Source organism: Nomascus leucogenys, chromosome 15 (assembly GCF_006542625.1).
Source record: "Nomascus leucogenys isolate Asia chromosome 15, Asia_NLE_v1, whole genome shotgun sequence".
NCBI lineage: Eukaryota > Metazoa > Chordata > Mammalia > Primates > Hylobatidae > Nomascus > Nomascus leucogenys.
In genome coordinates, this window is record NC_044395.1 from 58,010,291 (window position 1) to 58,036,150 (window position 25,860).

The 25,860-nt window shown below is 48.4% G+C and overlaps 1 protein-coding gene across 1 annotated transcript in view; it reads left to right on the forward strand.

Annotated features, from left to right (window-relative positions):
- TENM4 (teneurin transmembrane protein 4) overlaps positions 1-21,438 on the forward strand; it is a 416,745-nt gene extending 395,307 nt beyond the window's left edge. The window contains exons 27-31 of the mRNA XM_030828936.1: positions 803-1,038; positions 4,928-5,224; positions 6,704-8,318; positions 13,145-13,287; positions 15,920-21,438. Coding sequence (XP_030684796.1) covers positions 803-1,038; positions 4,928-5,224; positions 6,704-8,318; positions 13,145-13,287; positions 15,920-16,678 — 3,050 coding nt within the window. The 3' untranslated portion in view covers positions 16,679-21,438. The remainder of the gene's footprint in view (positions 1-802; positions 1,039-4,927; positions 5,225-6,703; positions 8,319-13,144; positions 13,288-15,919) is intronic.
- The last annotated feature ends 4,422 nt before the right edge of the window (positions 21,439-25,860 follow it).

The window sequence follows — 25,860 nt, forward strand, 5'->3', positions numbered from 1 at the left end:
TCTAAAATGAAGACATTGGATATTGATTTATCTAAAAAGTGTTTTTGAGGTATAATTCACGGAGCATAAAATTTACTTTTTAAAAACATACAATTGAGTGGCTTTTAGTATATTTATAAAGCTGTGCAATCATCACTATGATCCAATTCTGGAATATGTTTATCACCCCAAAGAGAAATCCCATACCCATTTGCAGCTGCTCCACATTCCTTCCTGCCCCTCAGCCTTTGGCAACCACTATCTCTAGAGATTTTTGCCTATTCTGGACATTTCATGTAAGTGGAGTCAGACAATATGTAGCCTTTTACATCTGACTTCTTTTTCACTTAGAATAATGTTTAAACTAAATATATACAGTGGTACTTATAATTCTGAAAAACTGGAATCAAACTGAATATCTATTTGAGGCTTGGTTAAGTAACTTAAAGTATTTTCATACAGTGCAATATTGTATGGTCATTAAGAAAAATGTTTATGAAAAATATTCAGTAACATGATATAATACAATGATCAGTGAAAAACTCTATAACTGTTTTAAAACTCTTATCTATTTTAAACTGTAAGGGCATTTGGAAATATCCTAAAATCTACAAATATACAAAATATTTACAATGGTTTTCTTTGGATATTGAGAATCTGGATGGTCTTCTCCATGTATTTTCCTCGTTTTCTTCAGTGATGATGTATTGCTTTTATAGTTAGGAAAAGCAACCTTTAAAGTCCCCTCCACCGCCTCTGCTGTCCTCACACCTCCCTCCACCTTCGTTCCTTCTGAGCAGTCTGTGCCTGTCCTCTCCTGCAGACCAAGTCCGGAACAGCTACTACATCGGGGCTGATGGCTCCCTGCGCCTGCTGCTGGCCAACGGCATGGAGGTGGCACTGCAGACTGAGCCCCACTTGCTGGCTGGCACCGTCAACCCCACCGTGGGCAAGAGGAATGTCACGCTGCCCATTGACAACGGCCTCAACCTGGTGGAGTGGCGGCAGCGCAAAGAGCAGGCTCGGGGCCAGGTCACTGTCTTTGGGCGCCGGCTGCGGGTGAGCGAGGCCTCTGGAGGTGGCAGTGTCCTGGGGGGAAAGGAGGAGGGTGAATCTGGAGAACTGGGCTCTGATCTTGAAATTCCCTGGGACCTCAGTTTACTCATCTGCAAAAGGGGGGGGACTAAAGCAGGGAACCACGTGTGATCAGAGACCCTTGTGTGTCTTTTTAGTTTTTACTTGTGGAAAGACTACTGGCTTTGGTGTTAGACAGGTCTGAGTTGAATTTCCAGCTTACATTATTCCCTGAGTGAGCTTGGGCAGATCAGTAATCTTAGAGCCTCAATTTCATCATCTATAAAATGGGAAGGACAAGGCCAATTTTACAACTTGCTACAAGGATTAGAAGTAATATATTAAGCGTCTTAGAGTCTAGCTCATAGCAAGTGGTCAATAATATATATTCTTATTGTTATTGCTATTATTTATTACCATTATTGCTATTACTATTGCTAACATGTCCCAAAATTCAGCTCAGCTACTTAGAACCTAAGCTACATTCTCCAAAATGACCACACCCGAGCCATCAGTGCTGGGGCTGGCATCATGGTCTGACATTCAGAGTGCTTTTGAATATGCGGATGCCCTGAGCCAGCTCCTTGTCTGCCTCACGCCCCATGTTTCTGTAGAGTACAGCCTCTGCCAGGGCCTGAGTGCCCAGCTTCTTTTTCCTCCACCTTGAGAAAGGCAGGTGATGAATAGAGGGAAAGTTAATGAACTAGCCGTGGCTTTCAGCACAGCACCTTGCACACCATGGGTGCTCAGGAGATACCTGCTGAGCTGAAACAAACTACAGAACTGAGCTACATGTTCCTAACATTCCAGAAGCATCCTCATAGCAACACAGCTCAGACTCTCTTAAGTCCCCTGCCCTTCAGCAAAGAAAGTTCATTGAAGCCCCTCTTTTACACATGGGACAATCGAGATCCAGAAAGGGTAAACAATCCTTCCAGAGTCTCATAGCGAGGTGGCGGTAAAGACTAGAAAACAGGTGCAGCAGCTCACACCTGTAATCCCAGCACTTTGGGAGGCTGAGGCGGGTGGATTGCTCGAGGTCAGGAGTTCGAGACCAGCCTGGCCAACATGGTGAAACTCCATCTCTACTAAAAATACAAAAAATTAGCCGGATATGGTGGTGGACGCCAGTAATCCTAGCTACTCAGGAGGCTGAGGCAGGATAATTGCTTGAACCTGGGAGGCAGAGCTTACAATGAGCTGAGATCGCGCCACTGCACTCCAGCCTGGGCAACAGAGCAAGACGCTGTCTCAAAAAAAAAAAAAAGGACTAGAAAATAGGCCCACAGCAGCTACAGAAACATTAAGTGACTTATCCAATATCACACAACTGGAACCCAGAAAACCAGGCTTTGTTTGTTCCCTCAACAGCCAAGAGCTCTAGCGACTCTCTACTGTGGGAAACAGCCTTGCACTAGCTCCCTGAGGAAGGCCTAGCTGTCTTTGTTCTCTGTGGCCTCACTGAGCCCCCCATCTGAATTCGCAGAGACTCCTGCATGCGCCTCTGAGGCAGTGACCTCAATGGGAAGTTTGACCTGGGTTTGATTCCTGCCTGTGCCGTGTGGAGCCTTGAGCAGCTCCTCTAAGCCTCAGGTGCCTCTGCAGAAACAAGATAATACACTCAACGCACCTAGCCCAGCGCAGGTAGATTCCAGGTGCTCAATAAATGGCAGCGATTAGCATGATTAGGATTTCCTCTGTACTGTGTGAACTGGACCAAAAGTTTCCTAGGCTTTCATTCGCCCCTCTCCCAACCTGAGATTGATGGTGCTCTAGTCAGGTGGCCACGTCTACGTGTCCTCCCAAATAAATGGCCATCCACAGTGGTGGCAGGTGGAATTAGAATGTTAGCCGGGTGTGCCTCCCCATAATGGAGTTCATTTTTTATACAACTGGGAACTTTTTTAATAAAGAGGTGAAATAGTCTCATTGCCGCCACTGCCGAGCACAGGACGCATTAGGCGGCTCCCCAGTGAGCTGTTTAATTTTATTAATTTTGCCAAAAAGGTACAGCTCCCCTTCACTAGAGATCCTCGAGGGATAAAGGGGGGCAGCTGGCTGGGTGGCACCACCCTGAGGGAAGTCACAGGGGGACCTTCGAAAAGATACTTTTAAAAGGCCTCTGTCATTGTTGGTGGCACAGCCCTTGTATCTTCCTGTGCCCTGTCTGCAAATAACACAGCTTCAGCCTCCAACGCCTCTGATTTTTCATGGGAATCATCTGCCACACTGTTTTTGCGTCTGCAATTGTGTTAGATTACCCCAGGGAAGGTAACCTTATTATAACCAGGTCATTCACAGCTAAAGTCAGCATCGTCATTATAACTCTTTATTTTCAAGGCCTTAGAATTTGTGTGGGAGAAGGAGGAGACACACACGTCTCTCCTTCCTGGGATATGACCACGATCGTTTCCTGTCATTTAATGGAGATAATTCCAACCATCTATTCAGTACCTTCTATGTGCCTAGCACTCCACTGATTTACTAAGTTTCTTCAACCTTCACAACAACTCTTGTTATACAGAATAAGAAACTGAGACTCAGAGAGGGGAAGGCACTTGCCCAAGGTTGATAGAAAAGTTGGTCACAAAGTTGCAGCTAGAATCCTGGCCTTCATTCCTAGACCTGGACCCATTTTTTTTAACCACACAGGGATCCAGAGGGCCTTTCGTTGCCTCGGTCCACACATGCCATTTTGCATCACATGACCTAATTATCTGCTTTCCTCTTGGGTCTTCCTTATTACATGTCAACCTTAAGCAATGACTAGTGGAAGAGACAGAAAATGTGCCCAAATGTCCCATAAGGCCAGACACCAATTAGCGGGAACCAGTATTTTAGTTCCAGAATACCTGGCAATATTTCAGGGGCCACCAATGCCTACAGGGCAGATCCAAATACAGAAACAGGCCCCTGAAGTATATTTCTTTATTAAAATATAAAAACCCTAACTTACCACTATGTCTGTAGGAGCCCTGTCTTTCTGACTCTGAAAGGAAATTGAACTGTGTGCTGGCCTAGCAGCCCAGGTGGAGTTTATACAAGGCACTCCCGATCCTGAAGGCAGGAGCAAAGTGCCTCAAAGCCAGGACTGTGTCCCCATCTGGCCCACAGGCGGAAGAGCCATCCCAGTGGCAAACACTCACTGCCTCCCAGCACCTCTGGGAAGAAGATGTCTTGGGTACTGACTGTGGCAATCAAGAAGCCCTGATTGTAGTGGCAAGGCAGGAGACACACGACAGGGGCTGGGAAGTCCAGAGCCCCCAGAAGGCCACGAATTGCTCAGAGGGCCACTGAGTGTTTGGGGGCACGTTGTATGGATGAGAGTCAAGTCCAGACTCCATCACTCACCAGCCACGAGATCCAGGGTAAATCCCTTCACCTCCCTGAGCTTTGGTCTCCGCAGTGTCTGGTGTGGAATAGATGGGTCAGTTTATTTTCTGGGCTCACTTGGTGGGTCTCTTTTCAGCAGGGAGTCAAGAAGGATCTGCCTTTTAAAACGTGTCCTCATTAGAAGAATCACATTAGAAAACATGCAGATCCTCTTTGGTCACAGCTACTGATTTCTCAACATAGGCATCATCTTCATCCTCACAACAACCCTGTGCAATTGATCCCTAGGCTTCTGCCTGGTTCTCCACAACTGGATTGTACCACATGCCCTAGACCAGGTCCCCATTTTACAGGTGAGGAAACTTCACAGAGCTGACAAATGACAGAGCCAGGACTCAAATCCATGTCTGTTGCTGTGCAGGACCTGTGCTCCCTCCTCTACTCAAGAGCTTCCCAGTAGAGCTGAGAGCCACGTGGCCCATCAGACCAAAGTTCTCATGGTCCAGATTAATTTTCTCTTTCCTTCCAACCCTTTCTCCAGGTTCACAACCGAAATCTCCTATCTCTGGACTTTGACCGCGTAACACGCACAGAGAAGATCTATGATGACCACCGCAAGTTCACCCTTCGGATTCTGTACGACCAGGCAGGGCGGCCCAGCCTCTGGTCACCCAGCAGCAGGCTGAATGGTGTCAACGTGACATACTCCCCTGGGGGTCACATTGCTGGCATCCAGAGAGGCATCATGTCTGAAAGAATGGAATACGACCAGGCGGGCCGCATCACATCCAGGATCTTCGCTGATGGGAAGACATGGAGCTACACATACTTAGAGAAGGCAGGTGTCTGTCTCCCTGCATCACTGGTCTTGCCATACAGAAGGCCAATCATTCACGGCCAAGCCCAGCCTGGTGGCCTCAGTGGGCTATATCTGACCCATGTCTCCAAAAGGAAATGTTCAGGAAAGTCTGCCACAGAGGGCAGGGGGTCCCAAGAGGCATCTGGATGGATCATGGAGATAGCATGGCAGGTGGCGGTCCTAGGGCAGGAGAACATGAAAGACCTGCCTGATAGAGTAGAGGCCCAGATACTCACTGGATTTGCAGAGCAGGACTCAGGGTTCAGACCCAGGCCAAGGGTCTGCTCCCAGGTCTAGGGCATGTGGTACAATCCAGCTGTGGAGAACCAGGCGGAAGCCTAGGGATCAGTACTTAGGCAGGAGGCATTTACTCCTGAGCTTCAAGTGCTGGGCATGGCCTTAGTAAATCTATTCTGCTATAGGGTCAGAACTCATGTCATCCCAGGGGTAAGAATCAGAAATGACCTAAAATCAAAAGTTGGTCTCAAATAGGAAAAAATGGTAGCTTTGCAGCATAAAGCCTCTAGGCCTTTTATCTGCTGATCTTTTCCTGAGAACAAGTGCACTGCATGCCCCAGTTCAAGTACCCAGATCCCTGCTTTGTTTCCTGACCCTGGTCACCTGTCCAGGGCATAGGCTGTGCTTGCTCTGAGGTGAGTCTCCTCTACCCACTGGGTGAGTACCCCCAAAAGTGACATTCTGTGCTAGTACTAAGAGAGAGAGACCTTGGGGGTCATCCAACATACTGAAAACCCAAACCCAGAGAGGGGAAGAACTTTCCCAGGGCCACACAAGGAGTCCATTGTTAGAAACCAGATTCTTCCATTCCCATCACAGCCTGCCCTATCCCAGAGTAGGCTTATGACCTGTCATTGTGCAAAGCCTTAAATGCCCTTCTCAAATATGGTCTTCATGCTGTAAGCCACAGGGAGTCAGCAGAAACTGTTTAGCAGGTAAAAGAAATGGTGAGACTCTGTTTGGGGGAGCTCATTCTTGCCTGAGTGGGAAGATTGGTTTGAGAAGTCTGGGGCAAGGAAGCAAGACTGCTGTACATACTTCAGGCCAAAGCTTCTCGGCCGTTCTCACACCCCACCACACGCAAAAGTAACCAGGTCTGTACTGCACAAAGGGGCAAACCCACGAGGCTGCTCACCATAGGACAGCAAATGGCCTGAGTACCTGGAGGCCTAGGCCCCAGGTAGGTTACAGGTGTGCTAAGGTTAAAGATGTGCTAAGATGAGGCTGAGAGAAAGCCTCATCTTGGCACATCTGTAACCTATTTGCAGTATCCCGTGGCGCTCCTGTTGGAGAGCTCTGGTTGGAGCATAACTCAAGAGAACCATGGAAACTCAGGATTCTCCTTGGACATTCATTCCTTCCCTTTAAGTCTCAGGTATGTGGACCTACCCTTTCTCCTCACCACCCTCCTCTCATCTCTTGGTTTTCCTCTCCCTCCAGTCCATGGTGCTGCTACTACACAGCCAGAGGCAGTATATCTTTGAGTTCGACAAGAATGACCGCCTCTCTTCTGTGACAATGCCCAACGTGGCGCGGCAGACACTAGAGACCATCCGCTCAGTGGGCTACTACAGAAACATCTATCAGCCCCCTGAGGGCAATGCCTCAGTCATACAGGACTTCACTGAGGATGGGCACCTCCTCCACACCTTCTACCTGGGCACTGGCCGCAGGGTGATATACAAGTATGGCAAATTGTCGAAGCTGGCGGAGACGCTCTATGACACCACCAAGGTCAGTTTCACCTACGACGAGACGGCAGGCATGCTGAAGACCATCAACCTACAGAACGAGGGCTTCACCTGCACCATCCGCTACCGTCAGATTGGGCCCCTGATCGACCGACAGATCTTCCGCTTCACTGAGGAAGGCATGGTCAATGCCCGTTTTGACTACAACTATGACAACAGCTTCCGGGTGACCAGCATGCAGGCTGTGATCAATGAGACCCCACTGCCCATTGATCTCTATCGCTATGATGATGTGTCAGGCAAGACAGAGCAGTTTGGGAAGTTTGGTGTCATCTACTATGACATTAACCAGATCATCACCACAGCTGTCATGACCCATACCAAGCATTTTGATGCATATGGCAGGATGAAGGAAGTGCAGTATGAGATCTTCCGCTCGCTCATGTACTGGATGACCGTCCAGTATGATAACATGGGGCGAGTAGTGAAGAAGGAGCTGAAGGTAGGACCCTATGCCAACACCACCCGCTACTCCTATGAGTACGATGCTGATGGCCAGCTGCAGACAGTCTCCATCAATGACAAGCCACTCTGGCGCTACAGCTACGACCTCAATGGGAACCTGCACTTACTGAGCCCTGGAAACAGTGCACGGCTCACACCACTACGGTATGACATCCGCGACCGCATCACTCGGCTGGGTGACGTGCAATACAAGATGGATGAGGATGGCTTCCTGAGGCAGCGGGGCGGTGATATCTTTGAGTACAACTCAGCTGGCCTACTCATCAAGGCCTACAACCGAGCTGGCGGCTGGAGTGTCAGGTACCGCTACGATGGCCTGGGGCGGCGGGTGTCCAGCAAGAGCAGCCACAGCCACCACCTGCAGTTCTTCTATGCAGACCTGACCAACCCCACCAAGGTCACCCACCTCTACAACCACTCCAGCTCTGAGATCACCTCCCTCTACTATGACTTGCAAGGACACCTCTTTGCCATGGAGCTGAGCAGTGGTGATGAGTTTTACATAGCTTGTGACAACATCGGGACCCCACTTGCTGTCTTTAGTGGAACAGGTTTGATGATCAAGCAAATCCTGTACACAGCCTATGGGGAGATCTACATGGATACCAACCCCAACTTTCAGATCATCATAGGCTACCATGGTGGCCTCTATGATCCACTCACCAAGCTTGTCCACATGGGCCGGCGAGATTATGATGTGCTGGCCGGACGCTGGACTAGCCCAGACCACGAGCTGTGGAAGCACCTTAGTAGCAGCAACATCATGCCTTTTAATCTCTATATGTTCAAAAACAACAACCCCATCAGCAACTCTCAGGACATCAAGTGCTTCATGACAGGTAAAGACCACAGCTCACTCAGGGGGCGGGACCCCATGAAGTGCTCTTACTACCTAACAATACTTAGTCTTCTTTGAGAAAGCTGGCATAAAGTGACAGGAAACGCTGACTTTCTCTTACAGCGGTATTTTCCAAAGTCCATTTGAAGAAACACTAGTTCAGAAAATGCTCTGGAAAAATGGTTCCAGCATCAAATAAATTTGTCAGGGTCACCACCATTATTACATTTTCTTAGTACATTTCAGTGTATGATAAGCTCTGAGAAGTGCTATAAAAGTGAACTATTTAATATATTTGCCCACTATTTCTCAAACTTGCTTGACCGTGAAAGCCCTTTTTTCACCATGAAATCCTAATATCTCATTGGATACATCCCATGGATTGCACTTTAGGGGTTTCTGACACACAAATCAAACTGCTTATGAGTCCTTGATTTGGTTAAGGTATGGCTTTAAAAAAAAAATAGTTCTCAATTTGGGATAATGTAAGAACGGAGTGAAGGATCCACCATTTTGAAGCTATGACGTGTTACAAAAATTATTTAACTGCCCTGAATTCCAGTTTCCTGATACATAATCTGAAGTTAGAATATCTACCTATAATTAAATATGTGTATTATAAACCCTAGAGAAATCGCTAAAAAGATAAAAACTAAAAAAAGAGTCCTAGCTAATAAGTCAACAGTGGAGATAAAATGGAAGACTAAGAAAATAATCCAAAGAGGGCAGGAAAAGAGGGAAAAAAAGAATAAGGAACACATGGAACAATAGAAACTAACACCTACCTGGTAGGGTGATTGCAAGGGTGAAATGAAATACATTTCATGAGGTACTTAGCACAGTGCCTGGCTCGTGTCAGTTCCCTTTCCTTTACCCTCTGACTTGAAAAGTGAGCTCTGCCTTCCATTACCATGAAACCAACTTGAGTATAAAGCGTCCCAGGGTCCCACAGGCAGGGATGTCTCCAGCAGCCACAGCCCTCCCAGCAAGCAGCTAATCCCAGGTTAGCCACAGAGGCCCTCAACCCCACAGAGAGTGGGTGGCGGTTTGGGTAAAGCCCACACTTTTTACATAAGAGAGTTTGTGGTAGGCAAAAATTGGGCACATCCCAACTTGCAAAGCCAGTAGTCTCTCCCCTCTTTTGTCTTCCGATTCAATCTTCTTGCCCTCTTTTATGGCAGTTTCCTTCATTCTACAAGTCCTTCTTCTGTGCAGCCACTGTTTCAGGCATTGGGGATAGAAAGATGATCTCTGCATTCCAGGAATTCTCACTGTAAGGGGAGAGACAGGCAACTGCTGTCAAGAGGGGAGGACCATGACAAAGGTTTGCACAGATGCCCATTGAAGCACAGAGGAGGAGCCACCTGTTCTGCCCAGAGCATTCTGGGAAGTCTTCACAAAGTAGCTGACATTTGAGGCCAGCTCCTGAGTTGGTGTCCACCAGGTAATGGGGTAGAAAGGCGTTCCAGAGAGGGAAGGCAGCACATATAATACAAAAGTGTAGAGGGGCAAGATGACAGCTCACATGAATGCCCCTTACAGACGTGGCTTCCCAGCTCCCAAACTTGGTAGCCCCCACCTGGACCCTGTTTCTGCTGACAGCAGTAGAAGAATTCCTTTTTCAAGAAGAGTTCCACATCGTCACACGTTGACAGCAGGCATCCCAAGCATAGGAGAGAGGGGAGAATAGCATCCCAAGCATAGGGAAGAAGGGGGAACAAGGTGGTGGACAGGTGTGATGAAAGCAGACTTGGGGCCCATGGATAAACATGAATATGCTAACAATGTTTCACAGCCTTCACCATGCTCAGCTTGGCTGCTAGTTCTAGAGAAACTTGACAGATTGAGATGACATTTCCATTACATCTGTCTGCATTAAGCACACCCCCTGCCTCACCCTCCAATGAGTTTCCTGTGAGATGTCTTGGCAGGTTACTGTAGCTGAAAAAAATATGGTGCAATAGGAAATGTACTTTTCTATCAAAAAAAATCGTTGCATCTTGCCAAAATATTACTCCCTCCCCCCTTTTCCTTTGTACACCACCATATACATATGGTCTCCTTCCAGAATAGCACTAACATGACTAACTCTGTATGCTATCTGGCACTTGGCAGATATGCTCTCCTTTAAACTTTGCAACAACTGTGAGATCACCATCATTATCTCCATTCTGCAGATGAGACTCCAAATGTCATTCAAGGCTCCAGTGAAGGGTTTGCCCAGAGTCACACAGATGTAGACCATGGAGCTAGGACTCTAATCCAGGGCTCTCTGACTCCTGAACTCCTTCCACTACAATCATGCTGGCCTCCAAATCCAGCTTTTAACAAAGCAACCAACCACCAGGGGGCACCTAACATTTTCAATTTGGGTTCTATATCCCAGTCAGTTAAATCCAGCAAAGAGTATATTATTTATACTTACTCCTTGCCAAACCTGTACTAAGGATCCAGAGAGGAGTGAGGTATAATACCCACCTTCATAGATCACAGGGTCCAAGACAGCTTTTCTCAAATTTCTTTGACTGTGAACCCACCATAAGAAAAAGATTTTACATTGCAATAAAACACGAAGACAAAAGGTTTGCAAAAGAATACTTAAGTGTGATGCACTCATTTTCTAATCTAGCCTGTTCCATTTCAATAAAAATGCTGGTCATGATTCACAAAATTGATTTCATTGCATAGTGGGTCATATCCTACAGTTTGAAAACCCATGGTGTGCAAAGAAGAGATTTCATATAAAACAGTTCAGTTTTTAGCAAATTTAAAAAGATTTGCAATCATGAATAAGAACCAAGATACTATTACTTCTCACTAAACCTTACCTCTTAGCATCCAGGTAGACTACATGCATCTTCATTCACATCCAGCAGCAACAACAACAAAAAAAATTCTTTTTTTCCCAAAAATGTCTTCAAGGGTCCTGAGATGTATTCCAGTGAGATAGGCTCAGGTCACAGGACAATCCCTGAAGCACTTACTGGTGGCTGGAGGGAAAGAATGCACTGATTGGCTTAGCCTAGGTCACATGCTAACCCCTTAGGTGGAGTCAACTTCCCTATAATTACACTAATACTCCAGAAAGGAAAGAGAAGGCAGAATGGGCTGCTGGGAAGGCAACCAAAAAATGTCCACTACAGATATATCATGTACATCATTGCCGTCTATCTTCACTTGATGCTTGTGAGGTGGGATCACTGACCCCATTTACAAAGGAGAAAAGTGAGGTTCTGAGGTTCAGAGAGCTAAAGTAACTTGCCCACTAAGAAGTGGCAAGGCTGGATTAGAACTCTGCTCTGATTCCAAAACCCTCATTCTTGGATTCAAATACACTTTGTAAAGAACTAAACCACACACATGAAAGAGATTATTGGCTGGGTGCCGTGGCTCACGCCTGCAATCCCAACACTTTGGGAGGCCAAGGTGGGCAGATCACTTGAGGTCAGGAGTTCAAGATCACCCTGGCCAACATGACAAAATCTTGTCTCTACTAAAAATACAAAACTTAGCTGGGTGTGGTGGCACACACCTGTAATCCCAACTACTCGGGAGGCTGAGGCAGGAGGATTGCTTCAACCTGGGATACGGAGGTTGCAGTGAGTCAAGATCGTGCCACTGCACTCCAGCCTGGGTGATGGTGAGACCCTGTCAAAAAAAAAAAAAAAGGAAAGAAAGAAAGAGAGAGAGAGAGAAAGAAAAAGAAAAGAAAAAGGAAGGAAGGAAGGAAGGAAGGAAGGAAGGAAGGAAGGAAGGAAGGATTATTGTTGCCTACATTTCATCACTCCCCTGTGACAACACCAAACTCTGGGATGGATGAGTAAAGAGGAAATTTTTAACTTGAGGGAAATACCTACTTCTGATAAGGTAAGAAGGAAGAGTAAAATTCCCAGCTCTTCAGAGGAGCACTGAAGAAAAACATGAATAAATTCATTTTCAGCATTTTTCCCTAAAGGCATAATAGGAAAGTTTTCCACCTTCAATCACTTGTAATTAAGGCCCAGCCCTCTTCTCAGCCCCCTAGTTTCCTGAGAATTTGCAGTATTCCTTATGGAAGATTTCCTTTGCAACTACAAATTCAGATGCAAGTTCTTAGCCTCAGGCAAAATGGCTTTATAGGGCATTTTTTCCTCCTGTTCTGTTTGTTTTAATTTCCCAAAGAACCATCTGCCACGATTTATAGAATCAAAGACTCTTAAAAACTCAGTGAGAAGAGGGACTTTGAAGAAAAGTTAGTCCAAGCTCCTTCTGTTAGAGAGGAGAAAATGGAGGTCCTGGGATGTGGAAGCATGGGTTGGCGGAAAATCGAGAAAATCTGTGAGCGGGTACTGAGCTGTATTCTTCAAAATACATTAATACATTAAATCTGCCAGACGGGATCTCACTATGTTGCCCAGGCTAGTTTGGAACTCCCAAGCTAAGCAATCTGCCTGTCTTGGCCTCCCAAAGTACTGGGATTACGGATGTGAGCCACATCCTGTGGATGTTGGGGTGAAAGGGATGGATCTTCATCTGTCAACAGCTGCCCCTGGGTATGAAGCTAGAGGTCCTGGGAGTTGAAGTGAAAATAGAAAAGGAAGTCCAGAAATCTGGGTTCTATTTCAGTGTCATCACTCTTGGGTATATACTTGGGATGGGGATTGCTGAGTCCCAGGAGTACATTTGGCTTTCATAGAGTGAAAAGTGTATGTAGCAGTTGACTCTCCCACCAGCAGCAATCCACACCCTCACCACCCCCTGCAGCTAACTGTAGGCTGTGTGATGGGGATGGGTCGCATCTGAGGTCCACTCACTCCACGGAGATGTTTCTGCTTCCCTCCCATCCAGATGTTAACAGCTGGCTGCTCACCTTTGGATTCCAGCTACACAACGTGATCCCTGGTTATCCCAAACCAGACATGGATGCCATGGAACCCTCCTACGAGCTCATCCACACACAGATGAAAACGCAGGAGTGGGACAACAACAAGGTAATTCCTGCACAAGGCTGCCACTCCTCAGGCCACTCAGACGTTACGGGAGGGGGTCCCTTCAGCTTTTCAGAAAAGCGTGGGCCAGTGATAGACACCAATGTGGTGCCTCCACAGTGCCTGCCAGAGACTGTTCAACAACTACTTAGTAACCCACCCCTAGGAAGCTGCTAGGGATGCAGCCATGACCACACGCAGACGCTTACAAGCTGCAGTAAGGAGCTTTGTGTGTTACACTGAGTTTGGAGTTCCACAAAATTAATAAGCCTTGGTCGCTATCCAGAACAAAAGCGCAGGGAGAGAAGGTGGGTTCTAAATAAATATGTGACATTTTCTGAGTACTTCAATGCACCTGGCCTTATGTGAGTTTTTCTATGTAACTCACAAAGATCCCACAGCCGTATTGTTCTCATTTTACAGATTCGTGCCTGAGGCTTTCCCAGGGCCACATGGCAAGGAAGGGGTAGAGCTGGGATTCAAACCCAGATGTGCCTGTTCTGTATCCTCTTGCTGAGGACAGTGCCTGGCATACTGTAGGTGCTCAAAAAGACTCACTTTCTCTTGTCTCGCTTTTATAACCCAATTTCAAAGACTTAGAATTGTATAGCTGGAAAGGTCTTTAAAAACAGTCTCATCCCACCCACTCACTTCATGCATTCATTTGCTCGCTTCTCCCCTCCCCACTACCCCAATCCATTCATAAATTCTCTATGAGAACCGGACTCTGTGCCAAGCCCCATGCTGTGCCCAGTGAACGCAGGGATGAATCAGGCAGAGACTAAGCCTTCAAGGGATGCTTGCCCAGGGGATGACAGACTAAGGAGGAAAGCAGGGTTGCCAGATGGCTTGCTGCTGATGGTCAGAAACTTTCATATCCGTATTTCGTACCCCAGATTGATTCCTTTAGGCCTCAGCATAGCTATCTCCTACCAGACCCCGGAGAATGGGATTCTGCACCCCTGTACGCTGGTGGCACTTCCCACACTGTTCTTTAATGCTTCTTTCTTGTCTCTCTACTAGATTATGAGCCCCAAGAGGGTAAGTACTGGGTCTCATTTAGTACCCAGCATACAGGATAGCACACAGTAGGTGCATGAAACATTTTTGCTAAATAAATAAATGGCCGAAAGAAGTAAACAGCCCAGACATTTCCCCATTTTACAGATGAGAGGACTAGGGTTTGAAAGCAGCAGAATTCGATGGAGAACCCAAGTCTGCCTGGCCCCAGAGCCCATCGTCTTTCTGCTGCCCAGCCTCTCCAGTTCCCACCACCCCCAGGCCCCGCCCAGATATCCTGACATTTGCTCTTCCCAGGGCTGAGCACTGCAGCACAGCTCCTCCTCCCTCACCAGGCTCCCTTCTGCACTCCAGAGAGCCCCAGTCTCTGACTGCCTGTCTGCCAACCTCGCCTGTCAATGAATTATTGATTTCTGCCCTTGGCAAGCATCGGAGATCTTTGTTGTTGAGCACTCCAGCTTTCGTGAAACTCTAGGAAATAATTGTTCACAGACAGGGTTCTATTAATTATAAAGAGGACTTAATTTCAGCGAGAAGCCGATGGGCCTGTTGCTAAAGCCATTTCCCTAACTTGCTGATAAGGCCCTGGAGCCTTCCTGAGTGTGGCTTCTCCAAGCTCTGTGAGCCACAGAAGGGACAGGTAGATGATACACCAAGCTGGCAGGGCCCAACCTGTCCCCCAAAGCAGCCAAGGGTAGGGGCACCCCAGGAGCCCCAAGGAAGCACGGTGGGGCAGAGGCCTTCCTTGGAAATCAGATGTAAATGCAGTAGAGAGCAGTGAAGCAGGGTGGGAGGGTTAATATCGGTCACTGCCTCTCACCATGTTATGCCTTCTTGCCAAGAATGCATTTCTTGCCAATCCTCCATCTGATGGCATCCCCCCACCCCCACCCATCCTTCGGGTCCCAGCTCAAGCCTGAGCCTGTCCTCAAACCCCACCTCCTCCACCTTCAGGCCAAGATTCTTCTCAGCTTTGTTTGCTCCTTCCTTCTCCAGCAGCCCTTGAAACTGAACCTCTAGGATTGGACAGACCTGGGCTTGCATGTTGACTTGTTATTAGTTGTATGACTGTGAGCCAGTGAAACCTCTTTGAGCCTTGGTTTCCTTAGACATGAAATTGGAATAATGACAGCACCTACTGTATAAGGTGATTGTGAAGATCACTGAGATAATGAGTGCTAATTATTTGGCTGAAACATCAAGAAATGTTAGCTATGGCTATTACTAGTTCCTCTCTTAGGCCACCAGTGATCACATTTGATTGCAATTATTGTTGTCATATCTGTCTTTCCCAACTAAATGATGAGTTCTTTAAGAGAAAGGATGATGTCTGATTCATTTTTCTGTCTCCAGTGCTCAGAAAAGGACCTGGCACCGATTAGATACCCCCTGAACAGTTTCTAAATGGAAGGGTGGGTGGATGGATGGATGAAGGTCAGCAGATGTTCTGACCTTCTGGCGACCACCTGGATGTTCTGGTGGTCAGCGGTAGAGCTACATGCCGCAGGTTAATAAATATGTGTGGTTTTGACTTCATTATTTAAGCTGATTCTCCAGGTTCTCAGGGTTTTTTCCCCTTTGCCTTACTCTCTCTCTCACTCTCCTCTCCCATCAGTCTATCCTTGGGGTACAGTGTGAAGTACAGAAGCAGCTCAAGGCCTTCGTCACCTTAGAACGCTTTGACCAGCTCTATGGCTCCACAATCACCAGTTGCCAGCAGGCTCCAAAGACCAAGAAGTTTGCATCCAGCGGCTCAGTCTTTGGCAAGGGGGTCAAGTTTGCCTTGAAAGATGGCCGAGTGACCACAGACATCATCAGTGTGGCCAACGAGGATGGGCGAAGGGTTGCTGCCATCTTGAACAATGCCCACTACCTAGAGAACCTGCACTTCACCATTGATGGGGTGGACACCCATTACTTTGTGAAACCAGGGCCTTCAGAAGGTGACCTGGCCATCCTGGGCCTCAGTGGGGGGCGGCGAACCCTGGAGAATGGGGTCAACGTCACTGTGTCCCAGATCAACACAGTGCTTAATGGCAGGACTAGACGCTACACAGACATCCAGCTCCAGTACGGGGCACTGTGCTTGAACACACGCTACGGGACAACGTTGGACGAGGAGAAGGCGCGGGTCCTGGAGCTGGCCCGGCAGAGAGCCGTGCGCCAAGCATGGGCCCGCGAGCAGCAGAGACTGCGGGAAGGGGAGGAAGGCCTGCGGGCCTGGACAGAGGGAGAGAAGCAGCAGGTACTGAGCACAGGGCGGGTGCAAGGCTACGACGGCTTTTTCGTGATCTCTGTTGAGCAGTACCCAGAACTGTCAGACAGCGCCAACAACATCCACTTCATGAGACAGAGCGAGATGGGCCGGAGGTGACAGAGAGGACCAAGGCCTGGACTTCTTGCCAAAGACAGCTACTCTTTTGTGGCCGCATACCTGACTGTGTTGTACTTTAAAAAAAATGATTTTTTAACAAATGCAGAAACAAAAAGATACTGGTTGCATTGTAACTCATGCAACATCCTTTTTTTTAGAAAAGAAAAACACAAATTTGGCCTTCGCACATTTTTTGCAAAGAACAGAAGGTATTTTTTTCTGTAGTGTGATCACAATGAAAACTTTATTGTCTTTTGTTCCCTTTTTCCCTGAGGATTTTTCCCTTGTCGTTTGGGGTATGTATCTCCTCTCTGAGACACATCTCCAGGGGTGTGTCCTCGTCTGTCCCTAGGTACCCAGTGTGATGTGGGACATGAATGTCTGTGCTAACTTGTCTCCTGTGCAACCCTTTCTTCTTCGATTGGGATCGGGCGGGAGTAAAGGGAGTGATGGGCCAGTACAACACCCCTTTCCAAGGGGGCCTGGGAGGAGGGTCTGTAGGACCTGAGGCTCCTTGGCAGGGCTCCTGCAGAAGAGTGGTGGATTTCTTCTCACCGTGTTCTGTGCCTCCAGAGGATCACAGATGGCTTCATCTTGCTCCAGGGAATTTCATGGTGTTGTTCAGCACCTTTTTTAAGCTGCCCCAAACTCCTGTCCAAGCTTTCTATTTTGATGCTAAATGAAACCCCCTACCCCTTTTGCAAATCCTGTGTAGTTGTCGGTGCCACCCCCATGCTGGGATAGAGAAAGTGTCTCCCAGGTCCTTTCCCCCAGACCAGTGACATAACATCCTGGGCTCAGAGTCCCATCCTCCCGGGAGGGAAAGCACCCAGGATGCCTGTGATTGGTTGGTCCTCCATGATGTTCCTGTTGATCTCCTCCTTTCTCCCAAAGCCAGATGTGAGAACGAGCACTGCACCGCAAGCCTTCAATGTGGGCACCATGTCCACAGAACGGAAGGCCACCCATGGCAAAGGGATGGCAGTGGTGGCGAGGGCACCAGCCTGCCTTCCGAGGCGAAGCCCTCTCTCTATGACTTTGAGTATCTTCCCTCCACCGCTCAGCTGCCACCACTGAGAGGTAGGAATGTGGAGGGAGGTGCTTGGTGGCCTTTGATTCTGGAAAAATGCTTAACAAAAAAAGCCAGCCAAAGAGAGGAAGGCATAAGCTAAGCATCCTTCTAACCAGCTCCCAAAGTCCCATCTGCCTCCATGTACAAGCTGATCGCAGAGCTGGACTGGGGCAGGCTGGGCTTCCAGGAAATTCCTGAAGTTCTGAAACAGCTTCCCCTCTAGAGAAGCCCAGCCAATGTGTTTTTCAGTGACAGGAAGAAAGGAGGGAGAGCTGATGTGGTGTGGCCTGCCCATATCATACAACCCCACCAGGAGCAGGGCAGTTCCCAAGGCGGGTGCCCGTGGATCTGGGAGGCCAGGCTGGCGTGATTCCTGTGAAGACCTGTGCCTGTGTCGTCAGGGAGAGGCCTGAGCCGTCTCAGAAGCAGGGACAGCCCACACCTGAAGAGCACGCCCAAGCTGAGGCAGCAGCCAGCAGGCCTGGGGAGCAGTGAGGGCGGGGGAGTCACAGCCAGAGCTGGGAGCCCCTTGTTCAAGGATTCCATTCCTGGTTCATTCGCCTAATTACCATTGTCATTACCACTCACAGGAGGCTCTGGGAGACAGGAGGGGAAGCCAAATGCTTCCTTTTAAGCTGGGCTTCTTAGAAAATGGAACTTTTATGGGTTACATTTACATTAAGTGTGGAAAATGAATTCTGAGTCTGAGCTATTCCCCGTGGAAACCTTGTTGGACTGATAAGCTCATGGCACCTCTATAGCCTTACTCACAGAGTCTTCAGAATATTACACAAGTTAATGAAACCGAGAAGGTCTCTGACTGCATGAGGATCGGAGCAGCATGTAGTCTGGGTTCTGCCTGGCAGAGGGAGGCAACCAAAACTTCTCGGGGAGAGGAGATTTCGCCTTACGTCATCCCACTGGGATTAGAGGATGTGTTTCGCTAAGTGCTCTTCCTGTTTCCAAAAAAAAGTCACCCTGCCACAGCAGTGCGCCTTGGCCTGCTTGTCCACTGGTTGCCCATTGCCCCTGGATCCAGAGCTCTACTGAGCAGATACAGTGCTCTGCAGGCCTGCTGTGAGGCATGAGCTGGAGATGGGGGCTCCCATCTGGAAGGATCATTCTTGGATGAGATGGAAAACAGTTTGGCCTGAAGAACACAAGTTTTGTCCTCCAGAAGGGACTTATGCCTCTCAAAATGTACTCTTCATACCAAGGGCCCTTGGGCAAAGTGCTCCTGCCCAGTTGATCACTCCCATCCTGGCTGCCTGACATCAGTGAAGACCTGCTGGGGATGTCTGCTCAGAAGTCAGGGACAGCGTGCGGTCCATGGGAACCAGGTCCCTACGCTTCCCCCATGCCCTGTCCCTCCTCCACAGCCCCCTCCCCAAAGGAATAGGGTGGACTTTTAGGGATCAAAAACAGAATTATTGGGTGTTTCATTTCTTTTTTTTTTCATAGAGATGAGCTCTCACTATGTTGCCCAGGCTGATCTCAAACCCCTGGCCTCAGGGGATCCACCTTGGCCTCCCGAAATGCTGGAGTTACAGGTGTGAGCCACTGCGCCTGGCCTGAGTGTTTGTTTCTTTAAAGGATCTTATATTTTTCCTGGGCTACATACCACCACAGCAGCCCAGCTTCTGTGGGGAGAGAAGTTGAAGGATCCCAAAGCTTTAGAAAAAGGATCTCAGCTGTGGCACAGGCAGTGTTATGCACCTCACTGCCACATTGGTGCTGTTGTATTGAAGGTGGTGCTTCTGGCCTTGGCCCTTTTGAGTTGGTTTCCATTTGGGCTGCAGGTGACTCAGTGACTCCCTCCTCAAGCTGTCCTCCTGCTGAGACCAGTAGTCACAAACCCATGGCAAGGGTGAGTGTGAAGGCCTAACCCTGTGCCTATGTAATAGGCTCCAAGCATCGACTCCCATCCTGAGAGGACCAGCCCTTTTGACACTCACCAACCAAATCTGTTCATTCGCCAGAGTGACCAGGCCTCCCTCACCTGCCCAGGTGTATGATCCTACAGTTCCTGCCTTCTCTCCTACCCCGCACAGCTGCCAACTGGTCCCACATCCTCAGGCCCTCTGCCACCACCTTAAATAGGACTTTACTGATTCCCCAACTTTGTTTTTTTGTAGGATGAGATTTCCTTTTTATCCCACCCCCCACACTCCAAACAGACATTGCTGGAGGGCAGACTGGAGGAAGGGGAAGGCATGCCAGTAAATTACTCCCTTGTCAGCCTCGGACCCTCATCTCTCAGAATTGTTGGCTGAGAATACCCAAGGACCACACCAGTGCCTGATTTCTACTTAGGGAGAGAGGATTGGAAACAATCCCTAAGAAACTGACTGAGGGTGAGAATGGCCAGAAGGTGTGTGTCCAAATAACCAGGAGGGGTCACAGAAGATGATGGCAAGGTAGACTGGGCAGTGTTTTGTAGACACAGAATGAAGAATCAGAATTTGAAAAAAGAAGAAAAACAAATCTTCTCAGCTGCGACTTTAAAGTATCACCTTTATAGATGGCAGGGATTTCCATTATGCAAATGGAATGGAAGATTTCAATGTGAAATCTTAGAATGCAGTTTTACCACTTGCAGTCTTGTATTTGTGGTGGCCACATGGTGAGGGCGGTGATGCTGAGCTTTCTGCCCTGGAGGAATGAGCTTTCGAGCTCTCAGCAGGGTGTCAGGCTTGGAGATTTGAGCATCCACTGCTCAAAGTCCAGGCTATTCTCCAGTCCTCATGGCAGCCACTAAGCCCAGGAGCCAGACCTGGCCCAGGGACACATCTCCTGAGGGATCCCAGAAAGAACCCAGTCTCTCCTTTCCCTTGGGGTCCTTGTTAGAATGAAAACCTCTCTATTTAAGGCACATCATTCCCAGCTAGGTTTATACACCTGTCTATATTTTATTGGAGGAAAGGGAATTAAAAAAGAACTCTGCAGTTCAAGGCCCTTTCATTTAACCTTCCAAAAACAGCAAACTCATTTTAAAGACTCATTGCTGAGGTGATAGAGAGAAACCTTATCCTCTCCAACCCTTACATTCGCAAAAACCATCCTTGTGTACTTGACTGCCCTAGACAGTGGTGACTCTTAGGTTTCATTATGAATGTGGAAGATCAGAGTGTGGAAGGCCCGGGTGAGGGCCAGTGTTGTGTTTCTTACCCCCTCTGGAATGCCAAAGGCAAGGAACTAGGTGACCTCCTGGTCCCCAAGAAAATGTGATTTGTTCTGAGGGCGAACAGCCAAGGGAGGACTAGCCTGGAGCAGGCTCGGCCGTCTTGGCAGGAGCTGAGCCTCAGGTGTCTGGCGGTGCCCCAGCAGCCCTGGATTCACCCAACACCAGAATCCCACTTTTCTAAATCCACTTGTTATTCTGAGGACCTCTGAACCCGCAGCTTCGGCAAAAGGAGTCTGAACCAAGCTGCCTCTGGATGACCAACACTGGAGACTCTGGCCTTACCATGTGGAAATCATTTTCCTGAAGTCTGGAACTAATTTTGAGAAGTTTTTTTCTCAACACTTTTGTGTTTCTAACACTGTATCTTGACTGTGTAAATACCACAACAAGGCTGTAAATAAATGCAGATGTAGATACCTTCTAGAAAAAAAAAAAAGCATAAAAACAAAACCAGAAGTGATCCCGTGTAGCCTTCGTTGACAAATAAAGACTATTTTGTGTTTACAGGTGTCTGGTGGCCTTTGCTTGGAGATAGAGGCTTCCTCTTGCCTGTCCCAGAGCCCGAGCCATCCTGGGTTTGTGCTTCCCTGCTGGCTGCTATCAGGATGACCTGGGAGAGGACTCAGTCCTAGGCCCCAGGGTCCCTCTAAAGCCCTCCAGGCCGCGGCTCTGTCAAGAGGGATGTCCAGAGGGTCTCTAAGACCCTGAAGCTTGACTTTGCAACTGCATGAGAGGAATAAATATCACCGCTCCTCTGACATCACTAGTGCAGCATGGCTCCCATCCCACTGCTGCCGTCGTTCAGGGACAGGCTGCAGGGGCCAACGAACCCAACCCTCCCAGAGGAGAGAGCCTTGCTCCACCACTGGGCACACAGGGTCATCCACCATGCCACTGCCTTCCACAAGGGATGTGAGCGGTTGCACTTTAAAAATAAATGACTATATTCGTCATACAAATAATTGTAACTACCTAATACACCTTAGGAAATGAGAAAGGAAGAAAATTCCTTCGGGCTTTCCCCCTCTCTGTGTGTTCTTAATGTTGTTGCTTTTTATCTAAGGTGTTGTCGTCACAGCATACAGGTCATTTTTCACCCTGCTTTTCTCACTTAACCTCACATTGAACCTATCAGCCCTAGGAGTCGGGGACAACAGCTGGTCTCTTGAAAGAGTACATGTGCTAAGCCCAGCTCCCTGGTGTGAATGGCAAACCTTATGAAAATTCAAATAATTGTCCTTTGAGGACAGGAATTAGAATAGAAGTCCTCATCTCTCACCCATCAGCCTCAGGACTGGTCACCACCAGGTCCTCAGGGAAGGAGCTGCAAGCTTTGGGGCTTTTCCTTCCACCCAGGCCCCTGTGGGTTCTCCAGGCCTTGCTGCCCAGACCATTGCACTTTGGTGGGTCAGTGGTCTCAATAGGCACTGACAATCTCGCTCTGGGAATCAAGCCAAATTGGGTGCAGAACGCAGCTCTAGTACTGTGTGATCTTTGGCAAGTCATTTAACCCCTCTAAGCCTTGGATTTTCCATCTATGCTGAGAGTATGGTGATATAGACCCCCCACCACCACCCCCAGTCACTGCTTAGAGCACTTGAAAGAACATGCGAGTAATGTAGCCCGTGACTCAGAACACAGCAGACTTTCCCCAGTGCCCAGTGTGAGTTGTCCCCGTCACACCTCCCTCCCTCACCAGCCTACCCCACCTTCCAAAGTCTAGTACTGTTTCCACTACACCAGTGGTTCTCGAACTTTGGGCTGCATCCAAATCACCCAGAAGTCTTGTTAAAACACAGATTGCTAGGTTCCACCACCAGAATTTCTGAATCAGTGGGTCTGGGTGCAGCCTTATAATTTGCAATCCTAACAGGTTCCCAGGTGATTCTGATGCCCCATCAGGCTTGAGAGCCACTGCCAACTACACTATCCTTTATACTGTACAGAATAAGCCACTGAGCCTGGCACTTCAGATACCCTCAATCAATGACAATACGCTCAATGAATGCCCCTTCTCTTCCCCACATAGCCACAGTCTGCTGCATGGGTCATGCACCAGCCCACAGTTGTTTCTAGACTTTGACCCACATGGGCCTTTGCACGAGCTCCTGCCTTGAGCCCAGCTGAAACAAACTCTTGCTGCTCATTCCCCTCTGGAAAGGCGCTCCCTACGCATCTGCCATGCACATGCTCTTTTCAAGACTGGATCATTCTTGCATGTGAGCTCCTCCAGGCCAAAGAGGCTGTCTAATTTCCTGTGTGTTTCCCAGTACCCAAAACAGCTTCTCAGCCGTGGGTCACCCTAAGGTCAGCTTTTGCTTTCCTCGAAGAGCCCACTCCTTCTGAGGTATTTGAGAAAAGGGCCTTGTCTCCTGTGCCCTTCCGAATGGAGGCCACGCCTCCTCTGAGTGGGCTGCCTGCTCCCCGCCCCCCACCCACACCTCCTCAGCCGCTCTCCCCGCAAAGCTGCTGCAGCTGTGCAAGGCCCTCAGGAAGGAGGAAGAGGTGAGAACCAGGGCCTCTCCTTCCCCGCCAGCCCCAGGTCCTCAGGTCCCACTAAAATCCTGCCCTCAAAGTTCTGTGGGTAATTAGGACTTTCCTGATCCATCGGAGGCTGTGGAGAAAATTACAACACAGGAGGAAAAAGACCTTAAAAGTGAGTACTACTGTTTCTTTCCCATATCCAGAGAAGCGTCTAAGAAGTTAAACGTCTTACAGGGCCTTCCCGCTTGGTCACGTCCCACCCTGACCTTGTTCCTGGTCCTCATAATCACCTCTGTGGGAGGCTGTCCTTCCAACCTTCACACTAGAAATCTCTCCCCAGACCCTGGGAAACTCCATCCATACACAAGGGCCCACCCCTGCCCCCATCAGGCAATCTAGCAATTAATTTCTCAAGCCTGAATTAATCAGTCTGGAATAACCCCAGAGTGGGCCCCAGTTCCCACCCCCAGACCAGCCCCCTTCCAATGTCTCATGGACAACAGGAGTTGCAAATACATTCTTCACCCTTTCAAGAATCCAAAACATATATGTGGAGTTACACGCACACACCTTGCAAGGACGAATATCACTTCTCAGGAGCAATGCAGCCTTAAACCCAAGGAGAAGAACAGAAGCATTCTCCTATCTGCCCTGTAATCTGCAAGCCCATCCTGTCCCAAAGGACGTCAGAAGCTGCCATTGTATGTAGAGCTTTCAAAATATGCCCACTCTCAGGACTACCAGACTTAGGAATTGTACCCGTTACCTGGGCCAAGACGCAGTAGAGCTTTGAAATTCCTTCTGATGAATACTAAGTTCTTAGGGTAACAACCTATGATATGAGAATAGAGGAAATGGGGTCATTCTTTCAGATTCGGATATTTATTATATGACTGAGTGGATGGATGAGTAGAGAATGGATGATTGTATGAATAAATACCATAGCCAGGCCCTTGACCAGGCCTGGAGGAGGAATTACAATCAGTCAACAGCCATTTAATGAGCACTTCATATATACAAGATCCCAGCCTAAGCAGCCTCAGAAAACCTAAATGTGTAAGACAGGACCCTTTGCTGATAAGCATCACCACTCAATCAGGGAGTCTAGAAAGATTCAGAAAACAGATTCTGTGATACTAAGGAACATGTGCTCTGGGTCACTATTCCAGAAGCCTCGGATCCAAGCTTGCTAGAACCCAGAAATCTCAGAGAGGTGGCTTGAGGCCCACCCAGTGGACTCAAGAGGCTCCATTAGCTTGAGCTCAGTCTGGGGTCTGAGACATTGCCAGTTTTACAGCAGCCACGGCTCCAACAACACGGAGTGTGAGGGTGCAGACTGGATGGTACAGGAGCAGAATTCTGTTGGCAGCAGAATCCCATCAACACCCAAGAGTCTGCTCCAGACCCTGGAGGTGTCAGTCCAGGCAGAGGGGCTAGAGGAACCAGCAGGGCAAGCTGATAACGTGGCAGTGAGATGGGCACAAGTGCCCTGGTGTCCACACTCGACTCACATGGGTTTGGTGGTGGGGAGAACCAAGCTCTGGGGGACACAATCTCATCACCTGCCCATAGCCATGATTCTGTGACAGCAGGACCAGCCCCAGCCCCCACGTCCTGCCCATGGCTAAGGTTCCTAATGTGCTCTATCAGCCTGTGATTTGGGCTACAAACTCAGAGCCTCCAGCTGGCTTGGGGGTGGAGAGACGGGGAGTACACAAGTGCTAAGAAGGTAGCTCCAAGAAAACCCACTTTCCATGGTGCCAAAGGAGAACTCAGGGAGGGCTGAGTGAAGAGAGGAAGGGATCCGAGAAAATTTCCTGGAAGAGGTGGATTTAGTGAGAAAAGATTAGGTGAGAGGAAAGTGTGTTTTTCATGTGGACCTGGGGGAGCCTAGGCCTCTGAGCCTCACTTCTGGAAACCAAGTCCAAGAAGCATGAAGCCAAAATTTCCCGGGGCTCCAATCCAGCATGTCTCCACTTTTTTCACACTGCAAAACCCACAATGGTTGATGTTTGATGTAGGACCCACTCCCATAGGTATGCCTAGGTTGGCTATGATGTGGGTGGCAGTGATCTGCAAATCCCAGCAGGCAGAAACACCTCTTCTTTATCCCCCACTCATAAAGCATCTCAGAATGCAAGCAAGAGAGAGAGAGATCACATTACAGGGACAATTCTGAAGTCATGCTAATTTATAGCAAAAATAATTTGCCAAGTAGTACTTTAGTATTCATAATGACTGACTCCTGGCCCATTGCTTCACAAAGACCAGGAATGATTGCTACCTCCTTTTTTCTCCTCTTTCTATTGTGGGTCAGGGAGTTCCCCATAAACAGATCCTGAGATGAGGATGTGTCTGAAAGTAGGTTATTAGGAAGTGGTCCCAGGGAAAATAGGTACACAAATAGAGATGAGGGAGAGGAAATAAGGCCGATCGAGGTTG